Source organism: Sylvia atricapilla, chromosome 2, assembly GCF_009819655.1.
Source record: "Sylvia atricapilla isolate bSylAtr1 chromosome 2, bSylAtr1.pri, whole genome shotgun sequence".
Classification (NCBI taxonomy): Eukaryota; Metazoa; Chordata; class Aves; order Passeriformes; family Sylviidae; genus Sylvia; species Sylvia atricapilla.
Window position 1 is genome coordinate 28,282,021 of NC_089141.1, and position 17,129 is coordinate 28,299,149.

General features: G+C 42.9%; 1 protein-coding gene across 2 annotated transcripts in view; it reads left to right on the forward strand.

The window, feature by feature from the left end:
- The first annotated feature begins 781 nt into the window (after positions 1 to 781).
- Positions 782 to 17,129, forward strand: part of RIMKLB (ribosomal modification protein rimK like family member B) — a 41,008-nt gene continuing 24,660 nt past the window's right edge. The window contains exons 1-3 of one of the 2 annotated variants that reach the window (XM_066341203.1): positions 782 to 875; positions 1,886 to 2,392; positions 8,475 to 8,695. In XM_066341203.1, the coding sequence (XP_066197300.1) occupies positions 8,521 to 8,695 (175 nt within the window). In that variant the 5' untranslated portion in view covers positions 782 to 875; positions 1,886 to 2,392; positions 8,475 to 8,520. Of the gene's footprint in view, positions 876 to 1,827; positions 2,393 to 8,474; positions 8,696 to 17,129 lie in introns of those variants that run through there. The other variant, XM_066341204.1, reaches the window with a different exon arrangement.

A 17,129-nucleotide genomic window follows, 5' to 3' on the forward strand; every position in this document is an offset into this window, starting at 1 on the left:
GAAAGGTTGTGGCGTCTCTCTCACTGGAGATATCGGAGAACTGTCCGGATGCAATCCTGTGCCATGTGCTCTGGGATGGCCGGCTGGAGCAGGCAGGTTGGAGCAGGTGACCACTGTGGTCCCTCCCAACCCGACCCATTCTGTGGCAGGCCTCCGCCCGCGGGTGGTGCCGCCGCTCACGAGCAGCAGTTCGGTTCGGTCCGATCCAGTTCGGCCCGGCCCGGTTTGACCCGGCCCGGTTTGACCCGGTCCGGTCCGGCCCGAGGCATCGCGGCGCCGCCGCCCTCGCGCTGCCCCGCGCCCGCCGCGCGCGTGCCAAGCCCGGCCGTTACGGCACCGGCGCCGCTTCCCGTGAGGCGGCGGGAGCGAGCGCGGGCGGCGGCGGCGGGCGGGGGGCTCGGTGCAGGGAACAGCCGCGGCCTCCTCGCCTCAGCCGCGGGGAGGAGGGACACCGAGCAGGGGGGAAGGCGGGGTGGTGGCGGGGGGGACGAGCGGAGCGTCGCGTCGCCTCGCGTCGCTCGCTTCCCTCTAGGACCGCGCGGCGGGAGGAAGGGGCGCGTCTCCCCGGAGCCTTCGTCGCCCCGCGCCCTCTCTTCCCAGGCCCGGTGCCGGAGGGGGTGGGGGTGGGCGCCCCGCGGGTCCCCTCAGGCTCGGCGGTGCCCGGGGCGGGTGAGATGTCGGGCTGAGCGGGCGCGAGCCCGCGGGGGTGGGGTCCGCCGTGCCCGGGGAGGGGGCGGGCGGGGGGTGGTTGGGACCGTCCCCTCACGGCCGTCCCGCCCCGCCGCGCTGCGCCCATGGTGATTGTGCCGCATCCCCCGCGCGCGGAGCGGGGCGAGCCGCCCGCGCCTCCCCGCCGCGCCCGCCGGGGCGCCCAGGTGGGTGGCGGAGGGCGAGCGGCGGCGGCGGCCGCTCGTCGTGCGAGGGGAGAGGAGCGGGAGGGGCGGGGGGGCCGCGCCCCCGGCCCGGGACCCGCGATCCGCGGGCGGGTCGGTGGCGCTGCCGGCGCCGGGTGGGGGCCGCCGCCCCGCGGGCTCGCTCGGCGGCCGCGTCCCCGCACGGGTCCGTGGGGATCGGCGGTGGCTGTGGGGGCTGATCTTCACGTGATGGAGCCAGGGGGGTGTGTGGCTGGCGTTGGGTCTGGCAGCAAGATCTTCCCAACTAGGTTTCCTCTCCCCTTTTGTTTTCCGGTGTTTAAAAAAGCTGGTGGCAACATCGGTGACTTTACTGCCAGGGATCTTACCAGGGGCTCCGTTTTCCAAGCGTGCCACTGTTAATCTTGGATTGATTCCGTCATTTAAGCAAGCATCCTCTAGACATGTTATTTTGGTGGTTTTTTTTTTTTTTTTTTTTTTTTTTTGGTCACCGTTTATAAACCGCTGTTTATTTTCTGTGGCAGCGTGTGTTCTAATGTATGAGAATACGTGCTCCTAATACATAGAAATACACCCTTCTGAACTGAAATGTACTTTTCTCCAGTCTTATCTGAATCCTAAAGGTTATTCTGGGGGAGAGGTTTAAAGGTTTAAAGGCTCACAAATAAATAGGAATAGTTTTTGTAGGTTTAGAAACTCAATTTCCTCATGTGTTCCCACACAGGTATGGATTTATCTATCCATTGAATGCACATTCTTAAGTAAAAGAACAGACTGCTTAGCCTTGTGGGCTTTTCCCCTTTAAAATCAGTTTCTGTGATAGTGTATTTGTGTAAAATACGTAAAGTTGCACATTTCCCCTAATTACGTTCATGTCATCATTTTCTTTTGACTTTGCTTACTGTTTTGAGTAACACCTTTTCTTCCTTTGCGATTTAGTTTATTTCATACCTTTGTATGTTTATGTCTAATAGGGCTGTTTCTTTTTTTTTTTTTTTCTTTTTCCTCCGTAGGTGTTGGTGACTTCAGTCATTTAGGGGTTTAGTTCTGAGGAAAGTAGAGACACAACGATTGAATTTCTTTTACATAGCAAACTATAGCTCTTCACCAGTACTCTTTTTACTCCTTCCCATCCTTCCCTGCTCCGTAGGGGAGAACAATTTAGAAATTATTTTAAACGTTAATTTACTCCCCCTTTCCTCCCTTCCTCAGAAATCTACCCTGGTCCCAGAGGCATCCGCTAGACAGTGCCTGACAGGACCAGGAGAACGTTATCATTGCTCGCTTGCTTTGGGAGCTTCAGTAGTACCCTTCCCTCCTTTGGGGTGTAGTGCAGGGAGGCATCCAGAAGACTTCCGTGCCAGCCTCTTTGGTTAGTAGAGGATCCAGGGAAAGGGGTACCTGGCAAGTCACGTGACCTCCTTGAGGGAGCCAGAACTGAAGCAGCACTTGGCACGCTGAAGGAAACACCCATCTTGAGTGTCTTTTTCGTCTTCCGCTCCTTCCTCACCAAATTTCTGGTAAGTCTCTTCAGCCCATTCATTCGCGCAGTGCATGTTTCCCTTCCCCCACTCCAGGCGCTGGGAGAGGCATGCACAGAGGCTGTGGGGTGGGGGAAGGGAGGAGGGAAAACTGGCTGTGTACACACGGATCGGGGAGGAGAGGGGGTATTGTAGCACGCTGCGGGGGAACCTGGCACAGGTGGAAAAGCAGCTGATGTGGGAGGAAATGGTTTATTTGTACACGGGCGTGCGTGTGCACACAGGGACGGTGTAGGGGCGTGAAAAAGCTGAGAGCCCGTTGTGGGGAAAAATACCAAAACCGAAGTAGAAGGATGGCTGCTGCTGACCAGCATTGGGCTCATGTTGCAGGGAGGAAAGAGAATGGATTATTGGGTGGTGGTGGGGAAGTGGGGTGTGGGAATGAGGAATCTTGCCTTCTACTTGTAATCATGAACACAGAGGAGGAATGATGGGGGGTGTGGATGTCCGCCTTTCAGAGGCAGCTGTGCCTGGGAGGATTGCTGCTAGCATCTTGAACATCACTCAGTGCAAAGGTGGAGACAAGGAGATGAAAGCCATCATGGGGAGTGCAGTTGCCTGTCTGCAGGGGTGGGACTGAATGGGAACAATTAATATATTCCCATATCCTTTGGCTGTTGCAGTCTACAAATCTCAAAGGGAAAAGGAGGTGAATACTGTGATGTGCTTTCAAAGAGGTGTGCTTGGGGTTCACCTGCCTGCAGAGACTTTCAATTCTCCGATGCATGTGTAGAGGGTGGATGATAATGCAGCAGCAGTGGACAGATTGTGCTGCAGCTTTTCAATATATTATATAAAATGCATTTAAATAAATATTTTAATTTTTCAGATTCTTCAGCTTTTAAAAATGTGTTCTTTCCAAAGATTCTCAAACAGTTATGTGACAGTCTTAGGAAAACTAGTTTCTGGTACGTAAAAGAGGAATTTTTCTTGATGTTGGCCTTAAGCATCACCATGAAGCAGCATTGTCAGGAACGAGTTGACTTATCTTGGATTTATTTTTCTGAAGATGTCAGTTCTTTTCTCTATCACCATGTGATATATTCATCATCCATACATATTTCTTTAACATTTTCTTTAGATGATCATCATTCTGGTATCCTTGTGTTGAGAAAAAATCACTTGTGCTTTATGCTCGAAACAGCTGTGAACTGTTTGCAGACCTGCTCTCCCTGTGACATAGAAAGTCCTATTTTTGGGGTGTTTCAAATATTGCTCTCTTCTTATTAAGATGAGATAGAGACTTCCATGACAGTGTATGATGGATTGTATGATGGATATACATGCTGGGTCATGTGCTGGACAACTGTTCATTAGCTGTTTAACTGGTCTGCTATGTAAGATTGACTTTATAATTCAGATCTGCCTTGAGGTGTTTCCTGAAGGAGGTAACTTGCAAGCATCTGCCAGCCATTCTTAGTTCTTCGCTGTCTTGAAATGCATCATTCTAGAAACTGCTGTAATGGTGGAAATGATTGGTTTATTGAAGATGTGTACTCAGTTTCAAGCCTTAGCTAATACATGATGAAAAGGAAATCAAAATACCTTTTCCAGCTTAAATAGCACTGTTCTGAAAATGAGTATTGCGGGATAAGCATTAATGGTGTTTTTAGTGTTAGTGAGGTGAGTGCTTGGAGCAGTGTTTTTCCTAGTTCTCCATTTCCCATGGTGGTTGTGGCTGTCAGTTTCTTCCTCATTCTTCTCACTTTCCTGCGATGTTTATTGTCAGTATCTCAGCTGTAGAGATTAAACATGCCTACAGGTATGCTAAGACTAAGGTTAGGTTTTACCTCTCTGTTAACCACTGAAATCTGTGGAGTTTGTGTCATCTGCACAGTGCTGTGACATCTGAGCCAAGCTCTAAAAAGGGGGCAGTTCTGGGAGGGGCTGCTGGTAATAACTATTCCACTAACTTGTTTCCCAGATCCCACTGTATAGGCAGTGGGAGTGTGCTGCAACATCAGATCACAGGCTGAACAGGTGAAATAGCTAGATCACGTTGATTCTTGATGCTGTAAACATCTGGGGTTCCGTTCATCATTCCCACAGGGAACACACAACCTAGACTTTTTAATTTACAAAAGCATCGAGTAGTTGCATCCTGAACAAAAAGAATACTGAACATTTTTTTGCATACTAGGTACCTTTTATTTTACACATTTATCAATAATACATGAATTAATTAGGATCTCCTAAAAATGGGTTTCTTGTTTCATCTTAAGGGAAATATATCATGGTGAAAAAGAAAAAGAAACTAGAATGTATTTCTCCTACTTCTGTGTGTTGAAGGCAGGAGAATGAGTAAATGAGCCATAGAGACCAATCTCCCATTCCTGGAGGGAGAGGGAGGTCTCTAATCTTCTCTGTAAAGAGAACACCCCCTTCAAGGCAAAAAGAGTGGTCTTCAGAGAAGATTTCCAGATCTCTCTAGACAGCTGATCTGATTGGCTGAATTCCCTGTTATTTCAGTAAAACATATTCATATATGATGTAAAGTTGAAAAGGAGCACAGTGAGTGCTTTTGTTAGAACAGCTGCTAGAGGTGTACTGCAGATTGAAGGAATGTGGGAGGAAATAGGTTTGCATGTGCTGGGGAGGGAAGGAAGCTGCTGTGTGATTGCTGGAGTAAGGCCTGGCTTAAGCACTAAAAGGGTGAAAGGGTGCCACAGCTGAAAGTTGAGGTGAGCATTCATTCCCTCCATAAATTGCAAGGAGTCTCTTCCATGCAGTGTATTCCTGAAGCAGTTGTGGTAGTGTCCGCTTGGCTGGTGTGACACACAGTTTGATTTTTATCACAGACCTTTTACTTTGATACCACCCTTTTTCTCTTCTCCAATCTGTTACATGCAGTTAAGTTTACGATTTTTTTTTTTTTTGCCTTCTGATTTCATAAATCTGTGAAGTAGTTATTGAAGGGTTGTTCTTACTTTGACTGTAGTAGCTTTGAGTGAAAAGTGCATTTGAAGTGGCCATCTTGAAGTTATTTGAACATCTGCTCTTCCCCTTATATATACCATAGTTGCTTTGCAGTAGATGCTCCCATGGATTAGGAAGTATTCTCTGCACACCCAGCATTGTCTGAGGCTGTGTCTTTTAGATTGAAATGGGTGGAGTTGGTTTTCAGGGAAGAATTCTGGCAGTAATATCCAACTTCAGAGCTTAATGCTTTTGTGCATCTGACTGCAAGGCCAGCTTTCCTCCTACAAACCATTTTCTTGAGAATGTGGGAGGCATTTTTAAGATGTTTGGGTTAATAGGGTAAATTGCAAGTTTTGTTATGTGGGATTTCTTACACAATCAAAATAGATTATAAGGTGAGGCTGAAATTGATGAATACATTCTGTTTTTAGGAACAGAATGTTACTGTGAAAAAGAAATTATTTTGAGTAAAAAAAAAATTATAGTATTGGGTTGGAGGTGAAGCATCGGAGAGGTAGGATTGCTAGTTTCTGTCTCTGCTGCTGGCTTGTAGCTTGTCCTAAAGTGAGCTTCTTAGTCCTTACTTGTGGACTTGAGATTGTTACCTGCCTTTCTTACGATAAGATGGGAGCTTTCGTATGTACATTTATAAAACCATTAAGATTTTGAGCAAATGAGATGTAGTATTAGGAGAGAGATGAATAGCCATACCCAATGCATTTTTATACACTTGCTGGTTTAATGTCCTCATTGAATATATATGCACGGCCCTTCTTGACAATGTTGTCACTTCTTTCAAAAGTAGAAGATCGAGGAAAGAGAAGGATATATCTTGTTTTCTTTCTTCTTTGACTCTTTGCTGATTTTTAAGAAACTAACTGCTGAAATGACACTCAGGGAGAGGTGATGGTGTATTTAAGGGGGTGGAGGTGGGTCCACTTAGAGAAGAGTTTGAGAAAAATTGAAGCAGGTTGGCAAAGGAAGCAAAAATGGGGAGAAAATACTTGGTTCTTCCGTCAGCGTTAGAACCCGTACTGAGGGGGAAAAAGCCTCAAACCACAAAACCCCAAAATAAAACCCCAAGCAGGCAGAAAATACGTGATAGTTCCTGATTTATGGGGTTTTTTTTCAATGCTGAGGAAGCGCGGATGGTGTGTTTTTCCATGCCCTCGGCGTTGTCCCGCTGTCCCGTGGGACGCGGCCGTCCGGGCCGGGGGCAGAGCGGCGCTGCCCGGCGGGGGCGGCAGGTGGCGCTGCTGGGCCCCTCTGCAATGGCAGCGCTGAGGGGCAGTGCCCGGGGCCCGCGGCGGGGGCATTCCTGAGAAACGCTCTGTCCCGCTGCCCAGCCCAGGATGTTGTTCCAGGAAGTTCCCTGTAAACTACCGCGTCCAGACATCCATTGTTGAGGGAGACGCATCTGATAGATGTCAGTCATTGCCAGCCCCAGCCTCATCTTGCCCTTTTCACTTCGAACTGCTTTGAAGAACAAAGAGGCTCTTTGAGAGATCAGAAGATACTCCTTATAACCTTCCACACCCGTTTTTCTGCAGGGAGCAAACACACTCTTTCCTGCTTTACCTTGAACATCTTGACCGAGTTCAGGGACTGGTCTGGATCTGTGATCATCTTTCCCAAGCTTCTGCCTTTTTTCAGTCTGTTAGTGTAAAGAACTGTAGTCCTTGGCTCTATTGTACCACCTCATTTACCAAATCAGTGGAAAGAGAGTCACAGATTGTGTGTTGTTACTATGGTTCTTAGTACCAGGAATAAAAATGTCCACTTAAAATTTTATTCTCTTCGTAAGAAAAATCTGTTCTAGTAGAAAAAAAAAAATTAGTTCTCTAATGCTAGAAAAGCCTAGCTGGCTTTTATGGTTGTAACTGAACAACCCTTTTGTCCCAAGACCTGCTGCAGAAACTAAAATTCTTTGTAATATCAAGTGATAGCAATTATATACTCCTGTTTCTATCTCAGAGTTCAGTTCTGCTAGGAAGTCATGTCCGTTCTATTGGTGAAAGTGATGATTTTTGCATCTTTATTTTAATAGGAAAGTTTAAAGGTGATACAGAAAACCATTCTGTTTTTCTCCAGAATTCCTGTTCCCTACACCATGCTTGTCTTTCTTGAAAATAAAGCAGTAGTTCATTAATGTACTTATAATTGGTTTACAGCTTTTAAAATATTTCAGTAAAAATATATCCAGTCAAAAATGGCCCAAGTCCTCTCTATTCAAAGCAAAAGGAGGAGTACCTTGCTCTTATCAGTTCTAACCCTATTGAAATTCTTCAATTTGAACTATGTTTTCTGTTCTTTGTCTTGAATTCATTAGTGCTGTTTATGTATAAAGGTGATTTTTAAAAATTGATTTGAAGCAAGGAGGGGCTACCACTGAAATTCTGGCCTTGATTTTGCTTCATTTTACATGTGTTAATGTTCTGTATTCCTGACATTTTGTTGGTGCTTCTTGTTCCATTGGTTTTTCCATTATTACGTGTTCTGGATACTACTTATATTTCTAAGTATATCTCAGAGCAGATGTAAAATTTTGAGAGCAGAACAGTCCTACATAGTTACCTAGAAGATTCTGTGGTAATGAATTTCTCCTCTTCTGGTCTGCTTTTTTAACATACAGAGTTTGTCATCCTCTACTCTTCCATATGTGGTGGAAAGAGACAAATCAAGTCTCTCACTGGGTATTTTAGCAGTACCTAGGAGAAGGGTGGAGTTATTTCAGTTGAAGGAGTTGTTCTAATTATGAAGATGAAATTCTGGCCTTCAGACATGGCCATTCAAATTGTTTTCAGTTCTTTGCATGTTTTTTCAGTACTGTCATGAAAGAGGAATGCTACTGCCAGTACCAGTAGTTACATCTTTGTCTGCTTCTTGAGGAGAAAGCTGGGGTGAGGATCAAGACCTAATTTCTAGCATTTAACATTCCATGGAATGCAAATTGATTTGTTTCTGTTGTTGGTACTTTTGGTTGCAGAGTAGGTGTAGACATTATTTTGCTTCTATGAGGTTGGAAGTTGTAGTCTGGTGTAATGGACTGATTTGTGCAGGGGAAGTGGGACTTAGTATGGCAGGGATCATGAACATCAGAGCATGTGTACTCTAACAGGGTTTCATCTTCTCCACTGTCTAGCAGTTCCATTGGAAGGAGACCTTGAAGGTTGCAAGACAAGTCCAAGATGTGCAGTTCAGTTGCTCCCAGGCTGTGGTTCTTAACAGACCGTCGCATCAGAGAAGATTACCCTCAGCAGGAGATCCTCAGAGCACTGAAAGCCAAGTGCTGTGAAGAGGAGCTGGATTTCCGGGCCTTGGTGATGGATGAAGTGGTGCTGACCATTGAGGATGGAAATCTTGGTGAGAATGAGCTAAGGCTGGGAGTGTGCTGAAGGGGTGCTTGGAAAAAGATTGTAGAAGGGATCATCTGTAGCATTTAATAATGAATTCCATGTATGCCAGACTACCTACTATTCATCATCTAAATCATGTAGATGTACATCATACCATCTTTTTTAGAATTTATTCTGTTAATCAAATGTAATTGTTCAGTTTGCTAATTTGCATTAGAACCACTTTTGCCTTCCCTCTGCAGAAAAGAGAGGAAGGTTTCATTTTGGTGAATTCAGGATGAGGACTACAGGAGCCCTGAATTATTAAGGAATCATGGAGCTTAATTTTTGCTTCAGTACTTGAACTTTGTGGGTCACATTTAAGCGTTTCAGAGGGACTTTTTTCTTCTGTTTGTGTTCTGGCTCCAAAATAGAAAACACTGGAAATAGTCTGAAAAGAATTTTGAATGAACAGTACAAAGTGTCATGGAACTTGAGGTTATAATGTGACGTAACTAAAGCACACTGCTGGATGTGAAATTATGTGAATTCCAAAAAAGAATAGTGCTGATAAAGTATGTGAATCAAATAAATTGAGCTGTTACTACAATTTATAGTGTTTAAAACCAAATGCTATGATTTCTGTTCTGTTTTCCTACTAGCTTTTTTTTTCTCTTTGGTGATTGAAAAGGAAACGTAAAATGTTAAGCTGCATTAGAAATGTTAAGTAAAAGGATTCTCTAGATAGTAAGCTTACGTGATAGAAGGATACTAATACTACCAATGTCAAGCTAACACTTATAACTTATTTTTGTTTCAACACTTTTAAATTTGGATTTCCTGAAGCAAGGAGACTGCAGTGGTGGGGTTTTTTTTTTGTTTGGTTGGTTTTTTTAACCTTTAAGTCTTTCATTCCTCTTCCTCATTTACCAGTCACAAAAATGTATTGCTGCAGACCCAGGGAAGAATTACATTTCTGAAAGTTGTGTTAGAGTAATTCTCTGTGGGAAGAAAATGTGAAAGTATCCCCAGCTGTGAAGAAGAGGCTGCCATGTATACCTTGTTCCTCTTTGGGAAATCACATGTAGGAAGGGAATCATTAAATTGACTCTGGGGAAGAACTTTTGGTCAGAATTTATACTCTTAATTTGGCGTGAATCAATCAAGTATAAAACACAGTATTTTTTTATTCTGGTATTTCTAAACTTCTATTTACCTATTTTGTCTTTTAATGTGAGGAGTCTTACGTTTTTTATCACAAAGTGAAATTCTGTAGGATGTCTTCAAATCAAGGTAACTTCTTGTCAGAGTCTGACCTCTGAGAGTGCTTTGCTTTGGACAGTATGTAATGGGAATGCAGCCATCCTGGACTGTAGCTGTCTCTGAGATGCATAATTAGTCCTTCAGCATTTCAGTACTGCTTTTATTTCTTAGTGATTTCTTCCTTCATGTCCTGTGTCTATTTTTGGGGAATTAAATAGGGCAAGTGTAAATTGTGGACCTTTCTGCTCTCTTCTGTTTAATGTCTGCTAGTGCTATGTCTACTGTAAGGAAAAGGATGAAAGTAAGGCAAGTTGGAAAACTAATATTGAAGAATGTGTAGTACAAGAAGAAGAAAAATTAAGAAAATTAGTAGAAAAAATGCAAGAAAAGGGAAATTATTGTCATACAAAGTGTTCATTTAACATGATATAAATAACCTACCATTTGAAAAGGAGTGAGATAAAAGTACTGAAAGATTATGGATAGAAATTTTGTTATAAGTAGTCTGGTCTGTCTAACTGTGGGTTTGTTTGTTTGTTCTTTTTTTCCTGAGGAGTGGGAATTGTCTTGTATCAAACAATTCTTTTTCTTGAAAGAGCAGTGAAGAATCTTCCCTCTTTATTCTCCAGTTGTGTTTTTTCCAGAGCTTTTGCACATGCTTTGATAAAGATTTCTGCTGGAGGACACAAGCAAAAGTTTTGTGTTTTATTCTCCTTTTAAAAAACCTCAGTCGGCCCACGAAAAGGTGTCCTGGAACAAAATCCAGGAGGTGGTGCATTCTGTACCCTTTTTGTTATCTACTGCTGTGTGATGGATCCAGGTTGAGTAAAATTTTTTATGACATGGAGGAGCTGATGAAGAGAATGAATCTTCAGTGGATAATAATGTAGTTTTGCTTCATTTTCTATCATTATTTTTCTTGAAAGCTTGGCAATTCAAGGTTCAAACTCTGAAGGTAATACATGATACTGGAGGAAGTAATAGTTGGGTTTTTTCCACATATTCACACTTTGATTAAAGCCTTTTGTGTCCTTTAAACCCAGGGCAATTTCTTAAGTAAATTGTTAGAAAAATGTTAAATTTACACAGTCAAGTTGGATATTACTCAAAAATGTCGTATTTCTGTAGATGGTAGAGTCAGTAATCCTTCTTGTGGACTTGCTGACTGTGAGGAACATGGCTGTAGACTTCAGAGACCAAAAATTAGGCATAAGATATTAAAAAGCTTAAAATTACTTACTTCACAGGGGTAGAGTGGAAAATACACTTCTAAATTTAGGAAAATTGAGCAGAACCACGGGATGCATATGTGTGAAGATTGTCCCTTCCATAAACCACATGGCTTATGCCTGATCAATAGAGCACATTGATGCAGGTATCATTGATGCCCAGGCCAGACAGATGTGTAAAGCTTTTGTGATGCTGAGATTTACAAAATTTGTGTCTGTCAGAAGTGATAAGATTTGCCATGGCCAAAGGGCAAGGGGGAGGAGGTGGGGTTGTTTCACTCAGTGGACTGCAGGGCTGGATGGGAGGTGTGTCTGGATCCCCAAGGCAAACCATTAGTGTAGGCCCAGCAATCCCTGCTCTTCCTGTTCTGTCACAGCTGAAACTCAGGATGACCCAACATCCCAAGCACCCCACACAGCCCCAGTGTCACAGGCCACATGAGGAACCTGCATGCAGCTCAAGATCCACATGAGATACCTCAACACAGCACGAGTCCAGGAGTGATTGTAAATGCAAGTTAAAAGATGTAGAGTTAAAGTTTTTCCTTTTTAGTCTAAAAGGAAATTCTTAAACTGATTTATGCTTGAACGGTTTTGGAAATAAGTTCAACAAGTATTTTTTGAAATTAATTGTTTATGCCGTACTTGAATAGGTGTCTGCTTACCCAAGCCATGCATTCCTTTTTCTTTTCCACAGTGGCAGTAGTACTCTGTAGACTTCCAAGGTGAAAGCTGAGAAAAAATAAGTGGAAAAGTAGAGCTGTAGAAATTAATTTTTTCTGCTTCTATGGTGGGCTGAACCTGCTGAGATGGTTACTGAATCAGACATGCACAACATTGTTGCACAGGAATGGACAAGAATGCCTGTGTGGAAAAAAGTGGAGGGTGGTACTGTGTGGGGGTGGGCGGAGCCCCAGCTGCTTTGCCCTGGAGAGGGCCAAGTTGAGGAGTTAAGAAAGAATTTCGCAACTTCACCCAGAGCCCCTTAAGACAAAAGACCTCTTATTTACGGTGACCTGTCCGGAGACCCACAAGCCCCCTCGGAATTTTATGTAGATCTGTTACAATCGATTGGTTCTGTACCTTTTTCCTCCCACCCTGGTGTCCCATAAAAACCCCTGAGTTTTCTCTGGTCGGCAGAGGTTTTTCGTCCCTGAAACCCTTTCGCTGGTACCCTTGCAATAAAGTACTACTTGCGGAAATTCCATACGAAGCCTCTCTTTCTCTCGCCATGGCCGGCTAAAAGAGGGGCAACTCACAAGGGCAGGAGCTGAGAGCACTGAGCTGAAATCACTGAGCTGAAATCACTGAGCTGAAAAATCACTGCTCTGCCCGATGCTGAGAAGCCCCTCTGCCAGCTGAGGAGCGCCCTGACCCCCCAAGGAGCTGTTTCTAGCGAGACATCCTTTGGGGTGGCTGTGGCTCTCTGGGTCCCAAGCGGCTGACCCCATCTACCAGCTGGAATAGTACTGGGGACTGTTTTGATTTAAACTTGCACCTGTAGCTGTAGCCTAAGTTTCTTAAGAGCTAAATTCTTGAAACTAAACCAGTCTAGGACAATCTACTGCCAAATGGAGCAGCCATGTTCCTCTTGTCCCTTTCCAGCATTGCTGTTGCTGCTTGCCATGTAAAGGACTTCATGTCTCTCTTGGCTTGCTTTCATGTTGTACCTCAGCTAATTAAGAAAATAGGTTTACCAGATTATCTGCTGCTTTGTAGGCTCTGGCATTTGTGTAAGTTGAGTTGGCCAACTCAATAGAAGGCTAACTCCACCAAATAATTAACAGTTTTCTGTTGGAATAGATTGATGCACCATCCCTTTTTGTTGTCACACAGTTCCTTGTTCTGGTACACAGGCAAGGAAGAATAGAATTGCTCTTTCAGGCGATAGCTTGTATTTATGTTGATTTAGTTATAGCTCCAGAAATACTTGAAAACTGGAATTTCCTTGTGGTCGGGATGTGTGATAGTGTCAGCTTTAGGATTATTTTGTTTGTGCATGGCATCTGGTATTTACCGCTGTAAGGATTACAAACTGAAATGTCTGATTTTCTAATCTAGTTTGGCAATTCCTATGTTCATTTGAAATACGTAGCAAGTAATGTAACAAAACTCTGCAGGACATTTTTTAGACATTTATCTGAAGTCTTAGCAGTGAGTCATGTCAAAATGTGTACTTTTAAACTGTATGTTTAAGTTTGCTAATGCAGTGATGTAAAAGGCTTGAGGAATTTGCAGCTAAACAAATTAAAGCTTGTGAGCAGGAGGGTGTGGTGTGACATGAGGTGGAGGAAGCCATTAGGAAAATCCCACTCTGTATAGGGGGGACTTTGTGGACAAGAGACAAAACATACCCATGGGTTGTCCCCTCATTCTTAATATTCTTTCTTCTTCCCTATGTTTAGGATTGAGTAGTTCCTTTCCCCACAGACTGCACACCTTACCTGTAGGGCAATACAGTTCAAGAACTGTTCTTCAATGAAGAAAATGTTAGGGAAGTTTGGATCCTTCCCTCATTAAAATAATATATAATAATATTATCATTAAATTTTTTTGCTACCAGAACAGCAGAAGTTGGAATTCACTGAATCAGCAATTTACCGATATCTTTATTGCAGGTTTTTGGAGTCTCCATATTTTTTGATGCTATCTGTGAAGGAAAATAGTTTTAAGGAAAGTTGCTTTCATGAACTTTGAACTGTTGAAGATGCTGGAGTTTGTACTACAGTATAAAACAAAGCATTAACTTTTCCTAGGACTTTAATGGCATTTCCTTGGGGAATGTGAAATCAAATAGTCAGCTCAGGTGAGGAATAAAAAGGGCACAATAATCATGTATTCTAAAACAGTAATACATTGTGCACAGTCAGCTGGCTTTTCTTAAGTCAGATGAGTAGCATCTGGAAACAGATCTCTTACCTTCATTTTTTTCTGCAGAGGAACTTAGAGGGTAGATTATTTTAATTTGGTAAAGGTTGGTGTGCTGATTTAGGCATCTGGGTTTCCAGTGTGGGCCTGAACTTTGCAATAGAAGGGTGGTGTCTTGTTGAAGTCTTTCATCTTGCAAGATGTGATTTTGTTTCATATGATCTGTCCTTCATTTCTTATTTAGTTTGAACTGGTAATTAGTAGTTGTGATCTTCAATTTTTTTTTCTCACACTGGATTAGACATAATTTGAAATAAACATGGAAGAATTGGCATAGTTGAAAGATTTCTGTCAAGTATAGAAAGCTGGGGGAAAAAAGTAAGGGTGGATGATAACAAATTCCTGTGTTTTCTTGTAATGGTAAGAAAACCACTTTGAATCAGCTAGATCCATGGTAAGGGAGGGCTTTCACATATATTAAATGGTTTCCATATCAAAATATGAGAACTCTTAATGTCTTTGAAAGTCACCTAAAGACTGTCTTCTGTCAACATAAGAGGAGCATAGTCACCTCCTCTTCTTCTGGCTGTTTCAGTAGTCCCCTGGCACTTGTTCATCCAGCAGTGCACCTTAATGTCAGAGCTTTTCCTGCAGCATGCAGCAGTGGCTTTGGGAGTGATGGAACAGAGGCAAGCAACCTTGGCAAGGTGCCTTTTTGAGCACTGCAGAGTTGGCCTGTTTCCTGCTATTAACTACAGCCAGGGCAGCCATTACTTCCTCTGCAGGGTTGGGAAATTGGTTTGTGACTCAAGTGAGAGCAAGAGAAGGAGCTGCATTGTGTGCAAAGGCCTGGAAGGTGGTTAGACATGAAGTGGATTTTGTGCTGTGGAAAGTGCTAGGCTCAGAATCACTTGAAACTCTTTCTGATGTTCTTTCACTGTGAAAATTGATCGCTTCCAGTCTGATTTTAAAGCCATGAGCATTAGTATTAGGCAGCTGTGGACTGTATCGAGATTTTGGAATGGTATCTGTGTTTAGAGGTGGGTATAAGCTAGTATGTGACACCCTGGTATTAGATACCCAATACAAACACATCTCTGATAGAAAAAACGTAACATTTGCTTTATTGTCTTATTTTAATAATAGTGCTTTGCAAGAGCTGCCACATATGTTAAGAAGAATTGGTTTGGTTTTTTTCTGTGACACCAAAGACAACTTTCTTACAATGCATATAGAAAGAAAGGATTTATACTCTGTAACCATCATGAGTGTTCTTGCAGTTTTCTTCCTTCCTGTCAGGGATTTCTATTCTTATGTGAATGATTGTCATCTTAAACTGATGCTAAAATAACAAAGGCTAACGTGAATTTGATCTTTTCAAAATGGTTCTGTTTCTTCAGTACGTCACCAGTGGCAGATACGGGCTCAGTCCAAAACCACCTTGGCAAGGTGGAAGGGTAGGAATGTTTCTGCATGGAAATTATGTTAATTTCAGAGGGCTCTGTTAAGGTCTGAAGTTTTTCATTTGCATGTGTTCTAGAACAGCCAGCCAGGAAAATCAGACTTGTAGGGCACATCATCTTGAACATACGTGCATGTCATCATATCTGAAAATGCCAAAAAGCATTGCCAGATTTTTATTGTTGTAAGAATTCTCAGGAGTGGCCATCTGGATGATAAACAAAAAAAGGGACAAAAGCAAGATGAAAGAAGTGTTTCCATACATCCTAGTCAAGAAATGAAAATTAGCCTAACATTTCACAAGACAGGCTTTAACTGGCTGGGGATTTGTGTGTCACTTTTCCAACAATCCCTGTTCCAGTGCTGTGTCACCTAAGCGAGTTTTGCTGGCACATTTGTCTGAGCAGTTGTATTGCGAACCCGGTCTGCATACTGATACAGTTTTAAACCAGTCTGTTCTTGATGGCAGGTGTTTTTTTTAGACTTCATCAGTCCTCCGAATCAGGGAACAGCGTGGCTGCACAAACAGTTCTTCAGCAGTTAAATCAGAAGGGCAAACTGTGTGTTGGAGTGGGAGAGATTAGAAGATAGCACAAGTATTGATGTGAAAAACTTAATCTCATGGAAATGATGGCTGTGCTTGCTTTCCCGGATTTGTGATCAGAGAAGTACTCTATCACCTGTTCTTTAAACAATGACAGTAGCTTTGGCTTTCTCCACCTTTTCTCAAGTCTGGTGGTTGCCCATGTGTGAATGATGGGCAGTTGATTCTCAGTGACTGTGAATATAAGAGAGACTGGTACTACTCGACTTCTACCAGTGTTGAGATGATCTTTCAGTGTGCGGACCTGTGTTTGGGTTGATATGGACTTCTAGGAGTACCAGTGTCCATGGACAAGTCACTTTATTTTCTTATTTTTATAAACTCTTATATTTAAATTGTGGTAAAATACCAGTTCTAAGAATTACAGTTTCCTTTTATATCCGCCCTTTACTGCATGGAAGGAGTTGAATGAAGAGCAGAACAACAACAAAAACAATGTCACTACTGAAATGATCAATTACTTGTTATTTCCTTATATTGTAAATAATTAACATTTACAACGTCACAAAAATCTGTAATGGTGTCCTTATAATGATTATTCTTTGAATGGTAGAGCTTACATGATTTACATCTCTCTAGAGGTCTAGTCCATTTTAGGATTAGAAGTGTGATAAAATGCCTTTTTATTTGTCAAAAGTTAAGCAGATTGAAGCAGAATGTGTTACGTGTGCTCTGACAACTTACAGCAGAATACGTGACAGCAAAGGTATTCTGCTTATGTTGTCAGAGAAACCCTGCTCGAATTACACTAATTAATTGTGTTAACTTGTAGGAAACCTTTCCAAACTATACAGAAAGGTTTTCTTGCTCTGTACTTCAGTACAGGGCAGGTATTGAGCTGGGCACTGTCTTGCTCTGCTTGTTACTCATCTTGACACATCTAAGTAAAGCATGGAAGAGCAGATACTGGAAGAGACACACTAGTGATTTGATCCATTTTGTCAGGGTGTGAAGTAAAAAGACTAGGTATGTCAATGCTCTTGATTTTGTTGCTGAGAAGGAAGTTGGACTGCACTGACATAGTTACTAGGGTAAAA